This window comes from Salmo salar, chromosome ssa07 (genome assembly GCF_905237065.1).
Source record: "Salmo salar chromosome ssa07, Ssal_v3.1, whole genome shotgun sequence".
Lineage (NCBI taxonomy): Eukaryota > Metazoa > Chordata > Actinopteri > Salmoniformes > Salmonidae > Salmo > Salmo salar.
In genome coordinates this window covers 50,031,430-50,053,914 of record NC_059448.1, presented here as the reverse complement: position 1 = coordinate 50,053,914, position 22,485 = coordinate 50,031,430, and the positions used below count along the sequence as shown (strand labels likewise).

At 46.1% G+C, this 22,485-nt stretch overlaps 1 protein-coding gene across 6 annotated transcripts in view; it reads right to left on the bottom strand.

The window, feature by feature from the left end:
• Nucleotides 1-22,485, bottom strand: part of LOC106609561 (protein kinase C and casein kinase substrate in neurons protein 2) — a 39,913-nt gene that overhangs the window by 7,306 nt on the left and 10,122 nt on the right. For 4 of the 6 annotated variants that reach the window (XR_006770671.1, XM_045722197.1, XM_045722196.1 and 1 more), the window contains exons 2-9: nucleotides 14,305-14,395; nucleotides 13,995-14,151; nucleotides 13,398-13,633; nucleotides 9,082-9,237; nucleotides 8,721-8,896; nucleotides 8,164-8,284; nucleotides 4,469-4,513; nucleotides 1,950-2,074 (exon numbers count right to left, since the gene is read on the bottom strand). Coding sequence is in view for 5 of the 6 variants with exons in the window: in XM_045722197.1 (XP_045578153.1) it covers nucleotides 1,950-2,074; nucleotides 4,469-4,513; nucleotides 8,164-8,284; nucleotides 8,721-8,896; nucleotides 9,082-9,237; nucleotides 13,398-13,633; nucleotides 13,995-14,151; nucleotides 14,305-14,361 (1,073 nt within the window). In the remaining variant the exon portion in view is untranslated. The remainder of the gene's footprint in view (nucleotides 1-1,949; nucleotides 2,075-4,468; nucleotides 4,514-8,163; nucleotides 8,285-8,720; nucleotides 8,897-9,081; nucleotides 9,238-13,397; nucleotides 13,634-13,994; nucleotides 14,152-14,304; nucleotides 14,396-22,485) is intronic. The other 2 variants (XM_045722198.1, XM_045722200.1) reach the window with 1 other exon arrangement.

Genomic DNA, 22,485 nt, shown 5'->3' with positions numbered 1-22,485 from the left:
AGGGACTTTTTGCCATTCATCTGATCACTCTTCATAACATTCTGGATTATATGCAAATTGCCATTATACAAACTGAGGCAGCAGACTTTGTGAAAATTAATATTTGTGTCACTCTCAAAACTTTTGCCCACGACTTTTTGGCCATGCATGCAGAGAGAGAGAGGAGAGAAGAGGAGAGAAGAGGAGAGAAGAGGAGAGAGCGAGAGAGAGAAATACTCGAGTTAGTTGCTCATAAACAACTTTTAAAGTGAGCAAATTATAAAATGGCCATATAGTAGTAAACTATCAATTTAAGGGGGATAGCTTGATAGATGTACTATCCCTTTAAGGGGGATAGCCAGATATATGTACTATCCCTTTAAGGGGGATAGCTAGGATAGCTAGCTATATGTACTATGCCTTTAAGGGGGATAGCTAGGATAGCTAGCTAGATCTACTATCCCTTATACCTCGGTCCAGACAAGAATTTCACTCTTAACCCCTTTTCCTTATATGGCCATTGTTTGTTCAGTCTATTGTTTGTGTTTTCGTGAGCTGTGAAAATGAATTTCCACTGTAAGTACAACTAATCTTGATCAACACACACTCACCTTCACCCCTGTAGACACAGATATAGCCTACTGTACCGTAGAAGTGACAGAGTACGTGTCTCTTATGCTGGTAGGGCGAGGCAGACCCATGTTTGGCAATATGCACATCTGATGGATACCAAAGGGTCAAATGCTTTGCGAGCCTCACATTCCTCTCATTAACTCCCCTCACTCCTCCAGCACCCACTAACACACTCCCCCAGTACCCACCCTACACACACAGTCCCCCAGTACCCACCCTACACACACAGTCCCCCAGTACCCACCCTACACACAGTACCCACCCTACACACACGTGTCATGTTTAGAGTAAATTCACCAGTGTGCAACCTTTAAAGTCAGTGGGGCACTTCTGTTTTCTCAGGGCTTGTTACAGGAATGTTTACTGTGACCATGGCAACAACTCAGTGGTGGAAGACGTCATTCCAAAGGCTTTTCTGTGGAATGCTTTACCAGCGTTCCCGATCAGCGGCAGAGAGTCTTGTTGTGGAGGAACAGTAACTATGATGTTTAGATGTGGTGTGTGGAACGTGTGCAGAGAGTCTTGTTGTGGAGGAACAGTAACTATGATGTTTAGATGTGGAAGTGGTGTGTGGAACGTGTGCAGAGAGTCTTGTTGTGGAGGAACAGTAACTATGATGTTTAGATGTGGTGTGTGGAACGTGTGCAGAGAGTCTTGTTGTGGAGGAACATTAACTATGATGTTTAGATGTGGTGTGTGGAACGTGTGCAGAGAGTCTTGTTGTGGAGGAACAGTAACTATGATGTTTAGATGTGGTGTGTGGAACGTGTGCAGAGAGTCTTGTTGTGGAGGAATAGTAACTATGATGTTTAGATGTGGTGTGTGGAACGTGTGCAGAGAGTCTTGTTGTGGAGGAACAGTAACTATGATGTTTAGATGTGGTGTGTGGAAGTGTGCAGAGAGTCTTGTTGTGGAGGAACAGTAACTATGATGTTAGAGTGGTGTGTGGAACGTGTGCAGAGAGTCTTGTTGTGGGGGAACAGTAACTATGATGTTTAGATGTGGTGTGTGGAACGTGTGCAGAGAGTCTTGTTGTGGGGGAACAGTAACTATGATGTGTAGATGTGGTGTGTGGAACGTGTGCAGAGAGTCTTGTTGTGGGGGAACAGTAACTATGATGTTTAGATGTGGTGTGTGGAACGTGTGCAGAGAGTCTTGTTGTGGAGGAACAGTAACTATGATGTTTAGATGTGGAAGTGGTGTGTGGAACGTGTGCAGCAGTGGTAACAGAGTATTGGAAGCTACATTCTTTCACTGACACGTTTATCTACTGCACCTTGAGAAATGTCTTCCCACTTCCTGACAGTGTGTGTGTGTGTGTGTGTGTGTGTGGTTACCTGCTGCTGCTCTTGGCTGCCTGCTGCTCTTCCATTTGGCTGATGCCCGTCAGGGTGACTCCGTCGGAGGGCTTCTTCTTAGTCTCTCGCCGACTCAGTGTACGGTTCAAATCTATGGACCAGTCCTGACACACACACACACACACACACACACACACACACACACACACACACACACACACACACACACACACACACACACACACACACACACACACACACACACACACACACACACACATATACGATTAGAGTCACGCACGATTAGAGTCATGCACCCTTGGACACAGATGAACATGATTCACATGCTCAGCTCAACGGATTCAGCATCAATGTTCAAACATTAGTAACTAAAACTGCTTGTCTTAGCAACAATACTACACTAAGGACAAGCATTGAAATAATGCACACACTTACACCCAAGTGCACACTCATTGGAAGCTCCGATGCTCTAACTAGCACAATCACTAGGTAACGTTAGGCAAACGTTTCACAGGCTGTGACTAAACACTGAAGACCAGGGCTGTGGAGTACTGAAACAGTGTGTGTGTGTGTGTGTATGTGTGTGTGTGTATAGTTAAGGTAAACACATCCATCACCATAAAGACAGACATGGGGCGGCAGGGTAGCCTAGTGGTTAGAGTGTTGGGCTAGTAACCGAAAGGTTGCATGTTCGAATCCCTGAGCTGACAAGGTAAAAATCTGTCGTTCTGCCCCTGAACAAGGCAGTTAACCCACTGTTCCTAGGCTGTCATTGAAAATAAGAATTTGTTCTCAACTGACTTGCCTAGTTACATAAAGGTTAAAAAAAATAGCACTGAGCCATCACAAACCTCCACCAGAAGCTAAGGAGTGGGCTTGAATCAAAACATCATCCCAACCAACGCCAACAAAACCTCATCCCAACGTTAGGAGAATGTTGTCCCAATGCAGGCACACAGACACACACTTTAACATACTCCAATACGGCGACTCTATCCACAGAAGGACAGGGGCTGGGCCCTAGACTTCCTACAGCTCTATGGAGGTTACATAGGGGCTGTGTTCAGGAGGGCCCTAGACTTCCTACAGCTCTAGAGGTTACATAGGGGCTGTGTTCAGGAGGGCTCTAGACTTACTACAGCTCTAGAGGTTACATAGGGGCTGTGTTCAGGAGGGCCCTAGACTTACTACAGCTCTAGAGGTTACATAGGGGCTGTGTTCAGGAGGGCCCTAGACTTCCTACAGCTCTATGGAGGTTACATAGGGGCTGTGTTCAGGAGGGCTCTAGACTTCCTACAGCTCTATGGAGGTTACATAGGGGCTGTGTTCAGAAGGGCCCTAGACTTCCTACAGCTCTAGAGGTTACATAGGGGCTGTGTTCAGGAGGGCTCTAGACTTACTACAGCTCTATGGAGGTTACATAGGGGCTGTGTTCAGGAGGGCCCTAGACTTCCTACAGCTCTAGAGGTTACATAGGGGCTGTGTTCAGGAGGGCTCTAGACTTACTACAGCTCTAGAGGTTACATAGGGGCTGTGTTCAGGAGGGCTCTAGACTTCCTACAGCTCTATGGAGGTTACATAGGGGCTGTGTTCAGGAGGGCTCTAGACTTACTACAGCTCTAGAGGTTACATAGGGGCTGTGTTCAGGAGGGCCCTAGACTACTACAGCTCTAGAGGTTACATAGGGGCTGTGTTCAGGAGGGCTCTAGACTTACTACAGCTCTAGAGGTTACATAGGGGCTGTGTTCAGGAGGGCTCTAGACTTACTACAGCTCTAGAGGTTACATAGGGGCTGTGTTCAGGAGGGCTCTAGACTTACTACAGCTCTAGAGGTTACATAGGGGCTGTGTTCAGGAGGGCTCTAGACTTACTACAGCTCTATGGAGGTTACATAGGGGCTGTGTTCAGGAGGGCCCTAGACTTCCTACAGCTCTATGGAGGTTACATTTCACTTATAGTTCTATGTTTTCCCAAGTCACGCCCTGTTCCCACAGATATAACAAGTGGGTTGTTCTCGAAGTTCAAAGGTCAGTCTGAGGGCCTGACTGGTGAACCCAGAGGGTCAAATTACATCACACGACCTGGCAGGCAACAAGTGACCCCCTGCAGGGTTCACAGGGGCTGACACGAGGTCAGAGGTCACCACGGGGTGAAAGGTTAAAGAGAGGAACTCTGAATGAGGGAAAGATGAGAGAAGGAGTATTCTGGAATACAGACATCCAGGAAGACAAACATCCATAGGATGAGACAGGGGGTGGAACGGAGGGGTAGTCACGCACATCCCCACACGGGTCATACACGACAGACGTGGTGACGAGGCCATTCATCAGACAGACGTGTGTGTGTGTGCACTTCCTTGTGTGTTTTCAGGTGCTCCTCGTAAAGCATTAGGAGGGCCAGAATGGGTACACAAAACGAACACACACACACACACACACACACACATAGAAAAAACGCAAACAGAGGAAGGAGAGTGGTAAACAACCCTCCCCCCAGGAACCACGGTGATAGAATAATCCTTCCCAGGCAGAACTCACTACAATGGACCTTCTGGACCTAGAGGAGCGGGACCAGTCCACATTCTGTCAAACGGAGGGGGGGAGGGAGGGGTGTGGACAAGACAGGAACATTATTTCCAAGTAAAGAACAGCCATTTAAAGAACAATGCTTTAACATCCAAAAAGAACACATCTAAGCACAGTATCAGTTAGTCTGTGATCATGAAGAGGTGTCTTGTGATAAACGTTGCTCTTCATTTAGTGTTATGTTGATGTGGAGTTTGTGTTACGGTCCTTTTAAACGCTCTTCTTCTAGCACTACGAACATTGATTTCTGAAGAGAGTCTACCTCACTCAAATGCTTGTTTTTAATCACTGAATGAACCTACGTAAAGTAACTCTGGATAAGAGCGGGTGCAAAATCAGTGTTCCTCAATCCATACCAGGGGGCACATATTTCCATATCTTGCTTTTCTATCTTCTGTTTTGTAACATGGTTTGACACCAACAGAATAATACTCCATGCCCTTATGTTGTGACAGCGCTATCAGTTCCTCTTGGATAGAGCTTGGTTACGACCTGCGCATTGAAGACAAGTCAGTATTCAGTAGATTGCACACTCTGTCACAGTGGGCTTTTGTGTGGTACGACACGTCACAGTATGTCCTTACTATATCTTTAAAGTACAACTCGACGAATGGCTTGACGAACTCAATGCACTTTAAAATGACTAAAACCAAATTGAACCAGTGTAGAAAATATAATGGATCAATATTCATCGTTTCTTGACGGGCCAGTTCGCTAATAACCACTGTGCACAGTCAATGGACCTACATTCATATAGTTTCTTGACCTTCCAGCTCGCTAATAATCACTAGACATTCAGGGAGCATAAAAAATAAATTAAATAAAAACGGATACATGTGGCGGTCATGAAATTTCATCAGCCGGTGATTGGCAAGCAAATAAGTAAAAATCGGTCTCACGGTAATTGACTGTTAATTAACATAAACACATTCAGCATCTCCTGGCTTCCACACACAGCCTACAAGCCACTGATGCAGACCTTCAGAACATCTACATTTTAAAAAGTCTAATAAACCCATGTAATATAGCCTACACCTTCACAATTAAACCCTTATTTATTTTAGACAGGTCTAAAGAAACATGATATGAAGAAAATGTTTAACAGAATAGCATACTCTGAGTTGTCCGTATGTTAGGTCCTGATCTGGCTATGCCAAATGGCTCTTGGCTACACTAGTTCATTTAGCAGACAAGATTTGCTTAGAATTTCATGGCATTATTTAATAGTATGAAGAATACAATAAAACAAAGCTGAATAAAATAGAAAGGATATTTTCTCCAAACGATGAGGGAGTGTGCACATGCAGCTATTCTGTGTTGAGCTGTTAACAAAGAAACAGGTATTCCTATATGCTTAATTTAGAGTTATTATTAATGTAACTTTAGTTGTTCTACAAACGTTGGGCTATACGTTTTGATTTTTAAATGCATTGTAAGGTCGCATGACGTGACTCTAATGATGATTTGAAAAGTCGCTCGAAAGGCATGAGTGCTGCTTTGTTTTTAGCGCAGACTGTACACACTACATCAGCCACTCATTCACAATTTGACAAGCACTTGATAATGCATAGAATTTCATGGCGGCATCCCCTGTGTGTGGCCGTAATGCACCCAAAATAATCCATGCCTTTCACGTTGCCCTTCTCCCGGAGTGCTGCGCGCTCCATCACGTGATCGGTTCTTTCTCAGAGGCTACAAGTGAAGAAACACACATGGGGGACGCAACAGCGCACATCCTTATCCAATTCCGAAGTGCATATTGAAGATATTGGAACTGTCCACATTTACTTTTCATCAGCCAACAAGATAAGATGAGTAGGCCTAACGAACAGCAAAAGCACTAGCGTATGTCAATCTACTATCCCCCATAGTACACATTTTGACCTATTCTATTCTGTGCGAGAAATAAATATTCCAAACATAGTCAGTTGTGGGATGCGCTAGATCCCAAATTAATACAACCCCTAGCATTAAAAATAACTTTTTTTAAGCAATGTGGCTGACGCAACAGATCAGAACGTTTAGCTTAAAATGTTGATAAACTATTAGCTATTTCTTCACATTATAAGCGCAAAAAATGTGCACATGGTAGTAAGCAATAAGCGCAAATGTTCCATTAGCGGGAAAACAACATTATCAAAAGTGACAGCAAATGCAATTATGCATGTAATGCTTTTATTATAAAGGTGCATTTTTATGGTGAAAATTATCTTTACAAAACTTGAAACTCACTCGCTGCTTATGTATGCCATTTAGGCTCTACACTCTTTGTAAAGCTGATTAATGTGCTTAATTTTAAAAGAAGTTATTTGGCCACTTTAGTTGTGATACAAACCTTATTAAAACATACAGGCCTATGAGTTAGGCTACATGAGGTGTGTGACTATGATTCGAAAAAGTCACAAAAAAGGCGTTGTTTCTTATGCTGGGCATCATTCACAAGTGATAATATATAATTCACAAGCTAATATTGTCACCCATCAGACTATTCTTGATTTAATCTTGTCTTTACATGTACTAAATAATGTGTGTGTGAAATTTGTTTTGATTTAGAATGGACCATTATCATTCACCTGTATCGAAACAGGGGCAGCGGGAAAAAATACATGTCATCTATGCACTTAAATAGCAAATGGAGGACGCTTTCCCCATGGTTCATTTTCATGGCAGCCAGGTAGGCTATACTCCTGTTGTAAATATAAGCAATGTGCTTAATATTAGGAAAGTAAAAAAAATATATATATAGTAGGCCTAGCCTATAGAAAGGTAAGTCTCCTCTTTTTAGTAGAAGTCATCACTGTTTTCTCGCAATTGCATAGCCTATTGAAATGTTGCGCAACATGAGCTCTCATTAAGTGTTTGATTCGATTTGTTATTACATTCGCATTGATGTCAGAGTGAAATGAGGGACAATAGAGTGCTGAATACCAGGCAGTTAGCAAGTTTGGTAGGCTACTAATGACCATCAGCAGCATCAGAGCTTGGAGAAGCCTAGTGACCGTGACTAAACAGTCACGTGGAATTTGACTGCCTTCATGACTTGTGACCTCTGGTGTGGTGGTAATACGGTCACCGCAACAGATCTAACTGGGGACTATTTTTTTTTAAATTCTGACGACATGGAAATAGCATTTTCAGCGCGGCCCTTCGGACCTCGAAGACAGAATGCAGCCCCCCAGGCAAAATGACTTACACACCCCTGACCTGGAGGGAGAAATGGTGGAGTGGGAAGAGTAGTTCCAATGGAATCTTTCCACAGAGACATAAATCTTGTTGAGTTATTAATACCAATGTAATAACTTCTCTGCCTCACCATGTACCTCAAACTCAGAACCGTTCACTGACACTGAGCCACTCTCTCTCTCCCCATCTCTCATTTCCTCAATACATGTACCTCAAACTGGGGCCAGTTCATTGGAGCTAAACCCCCATCTCTCTCACATTCCTCTCCCATCCTTCTCCCTCATCTCCCCTCTCCCCGTACCTCAAACTGGGGCCAGTTCATTGGAGCTAAACCCCTAACAATCTCACATTCCTCTCCCATCCTTCTCCCTCATCTCCCCGTACCTCAAACCGGGGCCAGTTCATTGGAGCTAAACCCCTCTCCCTCTCCCATTCCTCTCCCATCCTTCTCACTCATCCCGTACCTCAAACTGGGGCCAGTTCATGGGCATGCCAGGACCGTGGTTGGAGCGGAACCACTTGAGGTCCTCCTCAGCATCAGCAGCAGAGATAGTGTCCTCCAACGTGTGGTAGACTGTCTGGAATCTAGAGAGGGAGAGAAGAGGAAGACAGGAGAGCGAGAGAAAGAGAGAAAGAGAGCGAGAGGGTACATCAGCATTTCCATAATGATGGATGGTGAACCATGTCCAATCCCAAATCCCCCCCTCTAGGTAGATCTGGGTTGTAAGAGCCTGAAATCCAAATGGACCCATATCCCCTACTCCCTAACCACTCCTGTAGATACAAGAGGATTGAATAGCAGTCAATCAGAAGGCAAATAAAGCTATGAAGGTTAGGACACAGAGGCTAGGGGTCCATTTGGAATTGATATGGAGAGATGGAGGGGTCTTCCTCGTCATTGGTGGAGAGGTGGAGGTGTCATAGCCTACTTGTGATTGATGTAGGTGTCATAGCCTACTTGTGATTGGTGGAGAGGTATCATAACCTACTTGTGATTGGTGGAGAGGCGGAGGGGTCTTACTTGTGATTGGTGGAGAGGTCGAGGTGATGCTTGACTTCCAGCAGAAGTGCTTTGAAGAAGGTGATGCGTTTGTCCTCAAACTGCTGCCATTGTTCAAACACCTGCTCCATGTTCTCCATGTACTGGGGAGTCACCTTGTCCAGCTCCTCCAGAGACTTCTCATAGCGCTCCTTAGTCTGGGACCCAGAGGATCATACAGGGAAGCACACACACACACACACATGGAGCTGAATCATTTGCTCCATATTGTCAGGATACTCAAATGGTCATAGTCACATTCCAGCCATGACACACAATATAGACATAAAACACATGTCCACACAGAGATGATTTAACACCAGTGTAACGCCCCCATCCCTACCTTCTCCATCTCCTGCTGGCACTTCTCCACCTTGTCCTGCAGTTTCTTCTGGGCCTCAGGGTTGCTGTTGTTCTCCAGCTTGCTGTTGTTCTCCCGGCTGGTGGCCAGCTTCTCTTCCTTACAGGCCCCGTGGTACGCCTTCTTCATCGTCTCCATCTGCCATATGGCACAGAGAAGGTAAGGTACAGCGGTTAACATCATGCCTATGTAGCTAATGGATGACCAAGTTAGCATTGCACAGTAGCTAAGTGACTATTCAATATGATTCCACCCTTTCAGTGGTAGACACAAGCTCAGGAACAAGACCAGCTCTAGCCTTTTGGGGGCAATAAGCAAGATTTGCCTGGGGGCCCCCACACCTCGCAGGCAAAACATTTAGTGGCCCACCTCTTGGCGGCGGAGAGAAATGTGCAGTTTTAAAAGAGCCACTGAACACACCAATTGGCTCTGTTTTTCTGTTGCTCATTAGTAAAACAAAATTTCAGTCTTGGAGGCATGTTTCCTGACCGATTCTGCAATTGGTTAATAATGTTTGTCCCCCATGAGACACTGTAGACACGGAAGCCTATTTCACTTCCTTAAAATCCTCAGAATGAATCTAAGACAACTCAAGAAATCTGTAATTAATTTTGACGTTTTTGCAGAGGATGTTTTAGTTGCGCAATTTTACATCTAAGGTGTTTGGTGCAGTATTTGTCAAGTAAAAGAAATGTGCGACGTGTTGTCTCATGTAAAGGAAATCGGAGCTGCTGGGCAGGTGTGTCTCACTGTATGCTATTGAATAGAGAGCAATCACCGCAGATGTTCACACCATGTTAGTGGCCAAACGGACATTGTCAAATAAAAACCCAACCTTCATTTACCCGTTTTGACGTACCGATCTTCCAAACTTGATTTTAGATTAGACTATTATCATATTTACACTTTATAGTATTTACACTTTTTGAATTCTAGAATAACTGTTTCTGACTCATATCGATGCCATATTGAGACTGTTTTCAAAGGGATTCATTGCCATTCTACACATTTTGCCATGGGGCGGGGATAAAACCCCCCAAAAAGCCTCTGCTTATGTTGCTTATTGGCTGGGCGGACACTGCTAAGGAACAACGCTTTTTCAAAAGAATAAAGGTGAGAGGAATGGTGGCAGGGAGGTCTTTGAAAGGCAAGCTAATACCTTGATTTAGTCAAGGTAACAAAATAATATGATAATGAAAGTCTTAAAGACTAAGCACCCAATTCAGACTCTGGTAAACAAAGAGGTGGAAACTAAAATAGACTTAGGAAAAACTCTGGCGATTGGCAAAACCTGTCCACCTAACAGCTGGGTTTTGATTCAATCTACATCAAATGGAAAGAGGAAGCCTGTTCTCTCATTCCATTTTTAGGGAATGAGAGAAGTGGACAAGGCCATCAGTTCCTGTTGTTTGGGACAGGGCCAGAGTGGCAGCAATGTTCTTCTCCCACTTACCATGGGATCTCTGATAAAGGCCACATAGCCAAAGAACAGAGGGAACAGCCTGTCTGCCACTGGCTCTGATTATATCATAGAACGGAAGCTGCCTGTCTGTCTGTGTGTGTGAGAGAAAGATAGATCGAGGTGGAGTGTGAGATTTTAAATATGGATTGTGTTCTATCAGTGTTATTGTTTGTGTGTGTATGTGACAAGAATGAAACAGAGTGTGTGTGTGTGCGCGCACGGTAGACAAGGCCATTCCACCCTCTTCTTTTAAGACAAGACAGTTAGCCCATTTCCATCTCCTCTCTCTCTATTGGCTCACTGTCTGGCCCTCAAGTACATGAATTACCTCCTTGACCCAACTCACATAACTGTACTAATCCGTCACCGCCCAATGACAACAACAGGAAGAGGCTTATTGTGACATCTCACACAGCCAGCCAGCCAGCCAACCAGCCAGCCAGCCAGCCAACCAGCCTCAGATTGTGGAACTGGTACACTACAAACTCAAACTACACAGTGTTCCAGAACTCCAAGGTCAGAGGAGAAGTGACATCAGACATCATTTGAGTGTGTGTGTGTTGGTTTATGCAAGTAGGAGTATGTGTGTGTCTGTGTATTAGCAGCACTACTACTAGCCAAAAGCACAGCAGAGCAGCCCAGTGTATTTCCCACACCATAACAAATCATGGCGCCGCAGAGAAACTGAGTGCCGGTTCGACACACAATGGCTTTCCCTTTCTCAGCAGCTGCCTGTGTGGCCAGTGTAAAGTTACACGCCACTGCTTCCTATGAATGGCCAACACTAAAGAAATAGCCAGTTTATATAAAATGAAATGTTAGTCTCAAAGAAAATGTGAGAATGTCTAGAGGCTTTTTAAAGTGGAGATCTAGTTGATAAATTGCCTGGCTGGGCTGATGAGACAGTGGATTGCGCAGTCAGATGGAACATAGTAAACAGGCATTCTAACATCATAGATTTAGCCGGTGGTAACTTGTGGATTATAAACTGGGTGGTTCGAGCCCTGAATGCTGATTGGCTGAAGCCATGGTATATCAGACTGTATACCATGTGTATGACAAAACATGCATTTTTACTGCTCTAATTACGTTGGTAACCAGTTTATAATAGCAATAAGGCCCCTCGGGGGTTTGTGATACATGGCCAATATACCATGGCTAAGGGCTGTGTCCAGGTACTCCGCGTTGCGTTGTGTCTAACAACAGCCCTTAGCCGTGGTATATTGGCCATATACCACACCTCCTCGGGCCTTATTGCTCAAATAGACACCGGCTGGAATGTGGTTTAAACGAATCAGCATTCAGGATTAGACCCACCGTTGTATAAATAGCACTAATGGCCTGTTTGTTGTACAGCATAGCAGCTAGTCCAGGAGAGAAGGCGCTGCAAACAGCCAAAGCAGTGAGTCAGTGATATGTGTCCAAGTGAACTGAGGGGTGATGGAAATAATTGTGGTGGCTATTGCAGAAATCAACGGACTGATAAATGCAGGGTAAAGCTGGTGGTGTGTGTGTGTGTGTGTGTGTGTGTGTACAGTCATGGCCAAAAGTTTTCAGAATTACACTAATATTAATTTTCACAAAGTTGCAGCCTCAGTTTGTATGATTGCAATTTGCATATACTCCAGAATGTTATGAAGAGTGATCAGATGAATTGCAATTAATTGCAAAGTCCCTATTTGCCATGCAAATGAACTGAATCCCCCAAAAACATTTCCACTGCATTTCAGCCCTGTCACAAAAGGACCAGCTGACATGTCAGTGATTCTCTCGTTAACACAGGTGTGAGTGTTGACGAGGACAAGGCTGGAGATCACTCTGTCATGCTGATTGAGTTTGAATAATAGCTTCAAAAGGAGGGTGGCGCTTGGAATCATTGTTCTTCCTCTGTCAACCATGGTTACCTGCAAGGAAACACGTGCTATCATCATTGCTTTGCACAAAAAGGGCTTCACAGGCAAGGATATTGCTGCCAGTAAGATTGCACCTAAATCAACCATTTATCGGATCATCAAGAACTTCAAGGAAAGCGGTTCAATTGTTGTGAAGAAGGCTTCAGGGCGCCCAAGAAAGTCCAGCAAGCGCCAGGACCGTTTCCTAAAGTTAATTCAGCTGCGGGATCGGGGCACCATCAGTACAGAGCTTGCTCAGGAATGGCAGCAGGCAGGTGTGAGTGCATCTGCATGCACAGTGAGGCGAAGACTTTTGGAGGATGGCCTGGTGTCAAGAAGGGCAGCAAAGAAGCCACATCTCTCCAGCAAAAACATCAGGGACAGACTGATATTCTGCAATAGGTACAGGGATTGGACTGCTGAGGACTGGGGTAGTCATTTTCTGTGTGTGTGTGTATCGTCTGAGCGCGCGCGCATTGTCTGAGCGCGCGCGCGTGTGTGTGTGTGTGTTGTCTGCGTGCACGTCTGTGTGTGTGCTGTCTGCGTGCACGTCTGTGTGTGTGCTGTCTGCGTGCACGTCTGTGTGTGTGCTGTCTGCGTGCACGTCTGTGTGTGTGTTGTCTGCGTGCACGTCTGTGTGTGTGTTGTCTGCGTGCACGTCTGTGTGTGTGTTGTCTGCGTGCACGTCTGTGTGTGTGCTGTCTGCGTGCGCGTGTGTGTGCACGTGTGTGTGCGTATGTGTGCATGTGTGTGTGCATGTGTGTGTGTGTGCACGTGTGTGTGTGTGCGCGTGTGTGTGCGCGTGTGTGTGTGCACGTGTGTGTGCACGTGTGTGTGCATTGTCTGCGTGTGTGTGCATTGTCTGCGCGTGTGCGTGTGTGTGCATTGTCTGCGTGTGTGTGTGTGTGTGTGTATTGTCTGCGCACGCGTGTGTGTGCCTGTACCTCTTTCAGTTTCTTGGCCCAGGGTTTCTGGGCCTTGCGGAAGCCGTCGTCAGCCTCCTTGGTCTCCTTGAAGCCTCCGATCATCTGTTTGTGGTAGTAGTCCCTCTGCCACACCTTGAGCTTCTCAAAGTCCTCCCCCATCAGCGCCGCCTTCACCTCCATGTGGAGCTCGCTCACCTTCTCCGCCTCCGTGCACAGGGCACCCCACGCCCGCTCCAGGGTCCCGTACTGAGGGCCTGGGGATGCACATGATTACATAACACACACATGCTTACGGTGGTGGAGAGTGCTGAGAGTCCAGAGGGGTGAAGGAGTGGAACACACACACCTGTCTTCAGTGCTTGGACCACTGAAGTGTGTGTGTGTGTGTGTGTGTGTGTGTGTGTGTGTGTTTGCGCCTACCTTTCTCTATAAGCTGTCTCCAGCGTTTGGACCACTGAAGTGTGTGTGTGTGTGTGTGTGTGTGTGCCTACCTTTCTCTATAAGCTGTCTCCAGCGTTTGGACCACTGAAGTGTGTGTGTGTGTGTGTGCCTACCTTTCTCTATAAGCTGTCTCGAGCGTTTGGACCACTGAAGTGTGTGTGTGTGTGTGCCTACCTTTCTCTATAAGCTGTCTCCAGCGTTTGGACCACTCTGTGAGCTGCTGTGCGTAGGACTTCTCGATGCGCGCCCGCTCATGGAGACAATTCATCAGGTCGTTACACAGGCGACTGCCATCGTCCACCCGCCTCACTGTCCGCTTGTAGTTCCCCACCTGGGAGAGAGAGTTATGGGGTGGGGGTGGGGGGGGCAGGTGAGAGGGTGTGTGAGTTGAGTGTAGCTACGTGCATATCATATAATGACGTATGTTTGTTAATTGTATGTTTTTCAGTGTGTGTGTTATACTGTATGTTGTCTACTGTCTCACCTCCCAGAAGCTGTCACTGGAGACGTCGACCATGGAGTCATCGTAGGAGCCGGACATGGCTGCTGCCCTCAGTACCCACAGTCCTCAGGGGCTGAAACACACAGTCAATAACACCATAACACACAGCAGACTGGCTGTTCTACAGACGGGCTGCTCTACAGACGGGCTGCTCTACAGACGGGCTGCTCTACAGACGGGCTGCAGGGGACAGGACAGCACTGAGTCTTCAAAAAAGTGCTATTTTTATTGCATTAAAAAAACGTTTTACTTTCAACCCTAGCTGGGTCTTCCTCAGGTCCTGTCTGTCTGTCCATTCTTTCCAAGGGCACTGGGATGTGCTGACAGCGTCTGGTGTTCTACCACGTGTAGAGAGCCCTGTGTGGGGCAGACTTAATACTCTGATCCCCTGGCTTCAGCACGGCCTAGTGGGGCTACTAGCCTACGTACCGTATGAACGAACACTCCCAAGAGACAGACACACAACTAGCCTACTCATTTCTTTCCACGAGTAGGAAAATGAAGCCTGTAAATGAAGGGTATGACAGTGAGAGAGATAACCGAAGACAGAAAGAGATTTCACAGGCTGACTTTAAATCAGTCCGTCACACACACACACACACACACTTTAGTTTCACTACAATCATATGACATGAAGTGGCAGCTGGGAGCAGAGCGTCATTCCGTTGTCGTGTGTTCTCAGTCAACTAGTAAAAGGCCGTTATCATAAAACGCTCCAAACAACATCCAGGCAACGTAATTATCACGCCGTCACTGTGACACTCCTGAGAAATGCCGAACTGGGACCACGGCCAAAGATATGATCCCAGAGAGAAAGAATTAACAAGAGGGGCAACAGAGCGAGACAGACAGGAGTGTGTGCAATCTGTAATCTGGTGTGAATCTAAACAGCAGGTGAGTGTCTTCACCCATTTCAAAAACCGTACATCCTGAAAAACAACACAGAGCTCTGTGCAGGGTGGCACAGAGGGCCTAGTGTGTGTGTGACTTATCCGTCGTTTTAGCACACACTGTGGGGAGCTTCCGTTTGTGCTGAGTGACATGGGAGCGGAACTCCACTGACAGAAAGACCTCTGTTCCTCTCCTCCTCTCTGTCTGCTCTCTCTCCATCCTCTCCTCCTCTGTCTGCTTTCTCTCTCCATCCTCCTCTCCCCCTCTACCCCCTCTCTGTCTCCTTTCTCTCTCCTCTCCCCCTCTGTCTGTCTGCTTTCTCTCTCCATCCTCCTCTCCCTCCTCTGTCTGTCTGCTTTCTCTCTCCATCCTCCTCTACCCCCTCTATCTGTCTCCTTTCTCTCTCCTCTCCCTCCTCTGTCTGTCTGCTTTCTCTCTCCATCCTCCTCTCCCCCCTCTGTCTGTCTGCTTTCTCTCTCCATCCTCCTCTCCCCCCTCTGTCTGTCTGCTTTCTCTCTCCATCCTCCTCTCCCCCCCTCTGTCTGTCTGCTTTCTCTCTCCATCCTCCTCTCCCCCCCTCTGTCTGTCTGCTTTCTCTCTCCATCCTCCTCTCCCCCCCTCTGTCTGTCTGCTTTCTCTCTCCATCCTCCTCTCCCCCCCTCTGTCTGTCTGCTTTCTCTCTCCATCCTCCTCTCCCCCCTCTGTCTGTCTGCTTTCTCTCTCCATCCTCCTCTCCCCCCTCTGTCTGTCTGCTTTCTCTCTCCATCCTCCTCTCCCCCTCTGTCTGTCTGCTTTCTCTCTCCATCCTCCTCTCCCCCCTCTGTCTGTCTGCTTTCTCTCTCCATCCTCCTCTCCCCCCTCTGTCTGTCTGCTTTCTCTCTCCATCCTCCTCTACCCCCCTCTGTCTGTCTGCTTTCTCTCTCCATCCTCCTCTACCCCTCTGTCTGTCTGCTTTCTCTCTCCATCCTCCTCTCCCTCCCTCTGTCTGTCTGCTTTCTCTCTCCATCCTCCTCCCCCCCTCTGTCTGTCTGCTTTCTCTCTCCATCCTCCTCTCCCCCCCCTCTGTCTGTCTGCTTTCTCTCTCCATCCTCCTCTACCCCCCTCTGTCTGTCTGCTTTCTCTCTCCATCCTCCTCTCCCCCTCTGTCTGTCTGCTTTCTCTCTCCATCCTCCTCTCCCCCCTCTGTCTGTCTGCTTTCTCTCTCCATCCTCCTCTCCCCCCCTCTGTCTGTCTGCTTTCTCTCTCCATCCTCCTCTCCCCCCTCTGTCTGTCTGCTTTCTCTCTCCATCCTCCTCTCCCCCCTCTGTCTGTCTGCTTTCTCTCTCCATCCTCCTCTCCCTCCTCTGTCTGTCTCCTTTCTCTCTCCATCCTCCTCTCCCCCCTCTGTCTGTCTGCTTTCTCTCTCCATCCTCCTCTCCCCCCTCTGTCTGTCTGCTTTCTCTCTCCATCCTCCTCTCCCCCCCTCTGTCTGTCTGCTTTCTCTCTCCATCCTCCTCTCCCTCCTCTGTCTGTCTGCTTTCTCTCTCCATCCTCCTCTCCCCCCTCTGTCTGTCTGCTTTCTCTCTCCATCCTCCTCTCCCCCCCTCTGTCTGTCTGCTTTCTCTCTCCATCCTCCTCTCCCCCCCTCTGTCTGTCTGCTTTCTCTCTCCATCCTCCTCTCCCCCCCTCTGTCTGTCTGCTTTCTCTCTCCATCCTCCTCTACCACCCTCTGTCTGTCTGCTCTCTCTCTCCTCCCCCCCGGTCTATCTTCAGCTTCCAAGTAGGCCCCTGATCCTCCTGCCATCTCTTGATGATTGTGTGTAAGACACTGTGTGTTTCCTGGGGTCAGTGGCCCATGTCCTCCAAACCACAGCTAGGGCTGGAGGACAGAGAGAGGGTTGTTGTGGCTGGAGGGAGGAGGGGGGACCACAGACAAGAGTGGCTTTCACAACCCTCGACAAACACATTCTCTCTGTTGTGCTTTTCGAGTACACACACACACACACACACACCACTGATTTCAGTGCTGCACATATTCAAGTACTGTCAGGGTAATGATCGTGTGAGGAGTTCCATCGACAGACAGAGGTTGATGATCTCAACAGTTTTTTATTGTAGATTTGACCAACATCACTGTGCAATGGAAAGGAAGGCGATTCTCTCTGACCTATCTAACATGTCCCACACTGTAACAAATGTTGAACTGCAAATCAGAAGATGTGGAATCTGTATTTAGTGGCGTAACCCTACTAAAGGGTTACCATAAACCCCTGGGCCAGACAACATTAGTGGTCACCTACTAAAGGGTTACCATAAACCCCTGGGCCAGACAACATTAGTGGTCACCTACTAAAGGGTTACCATAAACCCCTGGGCCAGACAACATTAGTGGTCACCTACTAAAGGGTTACCATAAACCCCTGGGCCAGACAACATTAGTGGTCACCTACTAAAGGGTTACCATAAACCCCTGGGCCAGACAACATTAGTGGTCACCTACTAAAGGGTTACCATAAACCCCTGGGCCAGACAACATTAGTGGTCACCTACTAAAGGGTTACCATAAACCCCTGGGCCAGACAACATTAGTGGTCACCTACTAAAGGGTTACCATAAACCCCTGGGCCAGACAACATTAGTGGTCACCTACTAAAGGGTTACCATAAACCCCTGGGCCAGACAACATTAGTGGTCACCTACTAAAGGGTTACCATAAACCCCTGGGCCAGACAACATTAGTGGTCACCTACTAAAGGGTTACCATAAACCCCTGGGCCAGACAACATTAGTGATCACCTACTAAAGGGTTACCATAAACCCCTGGGCCAGACAACATTAGTGGTCACCTACTAAAGGGTTACCATAAACCCCTGGGCCAGACAACATTAGTGGTCACCTACTAAAGGGTTACCATAAACCCCTGGGCCAGACAACATTAGTGGTCACCTACTAAAGGGTTACCATAAACCCCTGGGCCAGACAACATTAGTGATCACCTACTAAAGGGTTACCATAAACCCCTGGGCCAGACAACATTAGTGATCACCTACTAAAGGGTTACCATAAGGCCCTGGGCCAGACAACATTAGTGGTCACCTACTAAAGGGTTACCATAAGCCCCTGGGCCAGACAACATTAGTGGTCACCTACTAAAGGGTTACCATAAACCCCTGGGCCAGACAACATTAGTGGTCACCTACTAAAGGGTTACCATAAACCCCTGGGCCAGACAACATTAGTGGTCACCTACTAAAGGGTTAACATAAACCCCTGGGCCAGACAACATTAGTGATCACCTACTAAAGGGTTACCATAAACCCCTGGGCCAGACAACATTAGTGGTCACCTACTAAAGGGTTACCATAAACCCCTGGGCCAGACAACATTAGTGATCACCTACTAAAGGGTTACCATATCAACTGTCAGGTGTTTTCTGTTAGTTTTTCCCCGCTCTCTGGCAGAACACTCCATCCCAGCAATATGGAAATGGTCCACCATATGCCCAGTAAGTAATAAGAGCAACCTCTCCTGCAACAATGACTACCACCCTGTAGCTTCAACATCTAGTGATGAAGAGCTTTGAAAGGCTGCTTCTACAAAAGGAGGCATGCTGTTATACAGACCCTCTCCAGTTTGCTTACAAGCGGCACAGGGGTGTTGATGCAGTTCTGTTCCTACTGCACTGTGCCCACAACCACCTGGAGAAGCCCAAGACATACGTCAGGATGGTATTTGTGCATTTCTCTAGTACCTTTGATACAGTCCAGCCTCACTTAAAGGATCAAAAGTTCCAGAACATCAATGTCATTCCACATTTGATTTTCTGGGTCCTCTCCTTCCTGACAAATAGAGAACGGCTGGTCAGATTCAAATGGTCACTGCAGCTCTTCCAGAACCATCTGTACAGGATCACCGCAAGGCTGTGTCATCTGGCCTGTTTTATTCAGCCTGTACACAGAGGACTGTAGGAGCTCAGACCCAGAGATGATGTTCATTAAGTACTCAGATGACACAGTAATTATAGACACAGCAGGCAACTCATATAGAGCCCTCCCATTCAAATCCATCAAACTCCTTAAATCTGAAGTTGTGATGTGTGTACATACACAGGGATTGCATAGAATGCTGCTAATCCTTTATAATGTACCCTACATGTTTGTGTTATGTGTCTTGTACGTACCATTCATTACCACATATGAAACTCCCTCCCAGGAAATAAAAGTTGTTTGAATTGAACACACACACACACACACACACACACACACACACACACACACACACACACACACACCAGAAAAAGGGCCACCAGAGGAATCATAGATCTTCCTGTGCTCCCTCCCCTCCTGCCCTCTCTCAGCTGCTGCTGTCCATCACTCACCAATCACTGCCATGACAACCATGGAACACAGCAGGGCATGGACCACAACATTCTACAGCTGAGCTAATCCCGTTTGTAACTTTATAAAAAAGAAACAGAGCCCCGTTTGTGGACCTGGTGGATCCATTCACACAATGTCTGATCAGTGCCTGTTCAGTGGCTTCTATAAAGCATATTATTGTATCGATTCGACACCTTTCACGGAGCATACAAATGGAGCAAACCCTTTCATAGAGTAAACAGCCTGTATTTCTATACGGCTACTATATAAACTAAGAGCTGGCTAGTGGCGACAACAACAGACTTCCTAACGGAAGACAACTCCGTATAGGGTGCCAGGTAGCCTAGTGGTTAAGAGTGTTGGGTCAGTAAATGAAAGGTCACTGGCCCAAATCCCAGAGTCGTCCTTGAGCAAGGCACTTCACCCTAATTGCTTCTGTAAGTCGCTCTGGATAAGAGTGTCTGCTAAATGACGTAACGTAAATGTATAGAGAAGACTGCAAGATGAACCCACAGGCAACTAGTACAAACCAAATAGAATGGACCCCTAAGGAAACTAGTTGGTGACGACGGTGAACTATGAACACAGTTCCGAACCACTAAACGTCTCTCGACTGAGAAGGTTTAGACACAGAGGCCTAATTCAGTCTTGCCCCATTCTCTCCAAAGTCTGCACTTGGTTGCTATATGTTTAACCAAACCCTAAAAGGAGTGTCTCCACAGCCATGGAAGGAAGCTAAAGTAATTCCACTGCGTAAAAATAGTAAAGCACCCTTTGCTGGCTCTAACAACCATCCAATCAGTTAACAGCCTGTTCGTAGTAAACTGAGAGAGATAATTGTGTATGAACAAATACAAGGCTATTTTTCAGAGAGCAAGTTAACTACTGACTTTCAGCATGCATATAGAGAAGGGCACTCAACTTGTACTGCACTGACTCAGATGACTGATTGGATAAAATAAATGGAAAATAAGATGATAGTTGGAGCTATTTTGTTAGATTTCAGTGCAGCCTTTGATGTTATTAATCATAATTTGTTAATGAAAAAAGTAACTCGTTATGGCTTTACATCACATGGTTGGAAAGTTACTTATTTAATTGAACTTGGAAGCTTCTCTTACATCAGTGAGGTGTCCCGCAGGGCAGTTGCCTTGGGCCGTTGCAAATCATTTGTAAAAATAAAGAGTAACTTGTCTTACAAGAAGCTAGAATTACTATGTATGCTGAAAATTAGGCGTGGAGCACGTACATGAATGGACTCATGACTCCAAAATCACAATCGGTTTGTCTTTAGTGCCTTTGGAAAGCCTAACACTGAGATCATATTTTATAAAACTTAGTGAACCGTGTTGGTTTGGGCGCTGTCATGACGTTGGCCTGTGGGTAAGGTTTATGACCCCCCCCCCCCCCCATAAATACCTTTCTCCCTTCCCCTCTCTGACCCTACTGAAGGACTTGAATAGCCTGTGTTAAATATAGAGAGTCTGGGAACATCAAACAAATGGGGAAAAGGAACCATATTTTGGTAATAAAACCAGTTGGAAATATGCTTGGGAACGTAATGAGTATGGATTTCATTTCAGTTGTCATCTGAGACATTATGACTGATGACAGGACGACATAAACTGTACCTGGGAAAGTATCCACCCTCTGGTTATCAGAGACACATGGAATTGTTATGCAATTGAAATGTTTGATATTGAAATTGTTTGTTAGGAGATTAAATGTAATTTTAGCTTCCAAATGAGAGATTTGGGTTTTCATAAGGAAAGTGCCCTGCTTGATCAGTGGCCCACCCCTGTGAAGAGACAGGGGTTATAAACGATGAAACACATCCTTCCCCCCTCTCCACTATATAAGCCTTTGACGAAAAGATAACCAGGTTGTTCCAGCACGTGAGGTCTGCAGCCTCTACGTTAGAAGGACACACATGTCAAGTACAGAACTAAGCCAACCTCGGCGTGAGCTATGGTATGAACTGGTATGAACTTTGAGCTTATTCACTACAGAAGTGATACTTCCTAGCCGCTGTAGACGTGGGCTAGGAAAGGACGGACGACGGATCCAGTCTAACAGACGGATGAAGATACCACCACGTATCCAATTTACCACCAGAGACATTCTTAAGAGTTTACAGGAAGATCTGTTGGCCAACCCGGCCAGCATCTACGACCAATCTACCGAAGCGCAGCTCAGAGTAAATATTTATTGCATTTTCCTTTTCCAAATGGGCGGTAATTTAGAATGCATAAGATAATGTATTTACGATAGCATAGCTGCTGTTTCTGTGTTCCTAAATCTTCCCGCTCTTTCATTCAAGCCCAACCCCCTTTCCTTTGTGTAACCAGCTTTCATACAGGTTCCGTTCACCAGGGGTGAATTCTGTATGACATCATTGTATTCTGTGCATTTGTAATTCTGTGTGATTAGTTAGGTATTTAGTAAATAAATAATTAAACCCGATTTTGTATTGCTGATTCAACTTGTTAGCCGGGGTTCGTGAAGATAGCCAAGAATTTACAACTTTCATTATGAGACTGAAAATAAGATAAGGGTTAATATTGACTGCTATCGATGTAAAATATTACTAAGTATTTTAAGAGTTTATTCGGAAGATAACAGCTCTATAAACGTTCTTCCGTGGTGCCCCGACTTTCTAGTTAATTACATTTACATGATTAGCTTAATCAGGTAATATTAATTACAGAGAAAGAATTTTATAGGTTAGCATGTCATATCACTTAATCCGGCATAGCCAAAGACACGACAGCGCCGTGAAGAAACCCATAGACATATCCCCTGACCCATAGACATATCCCACTATAAAACACCACTATCGGAAGTGTACGCAAATAGATCATACAAGTGGTTAGGAATTTTCTAAACAAATGTTTCTTAAAAGACTAGAAGAGAG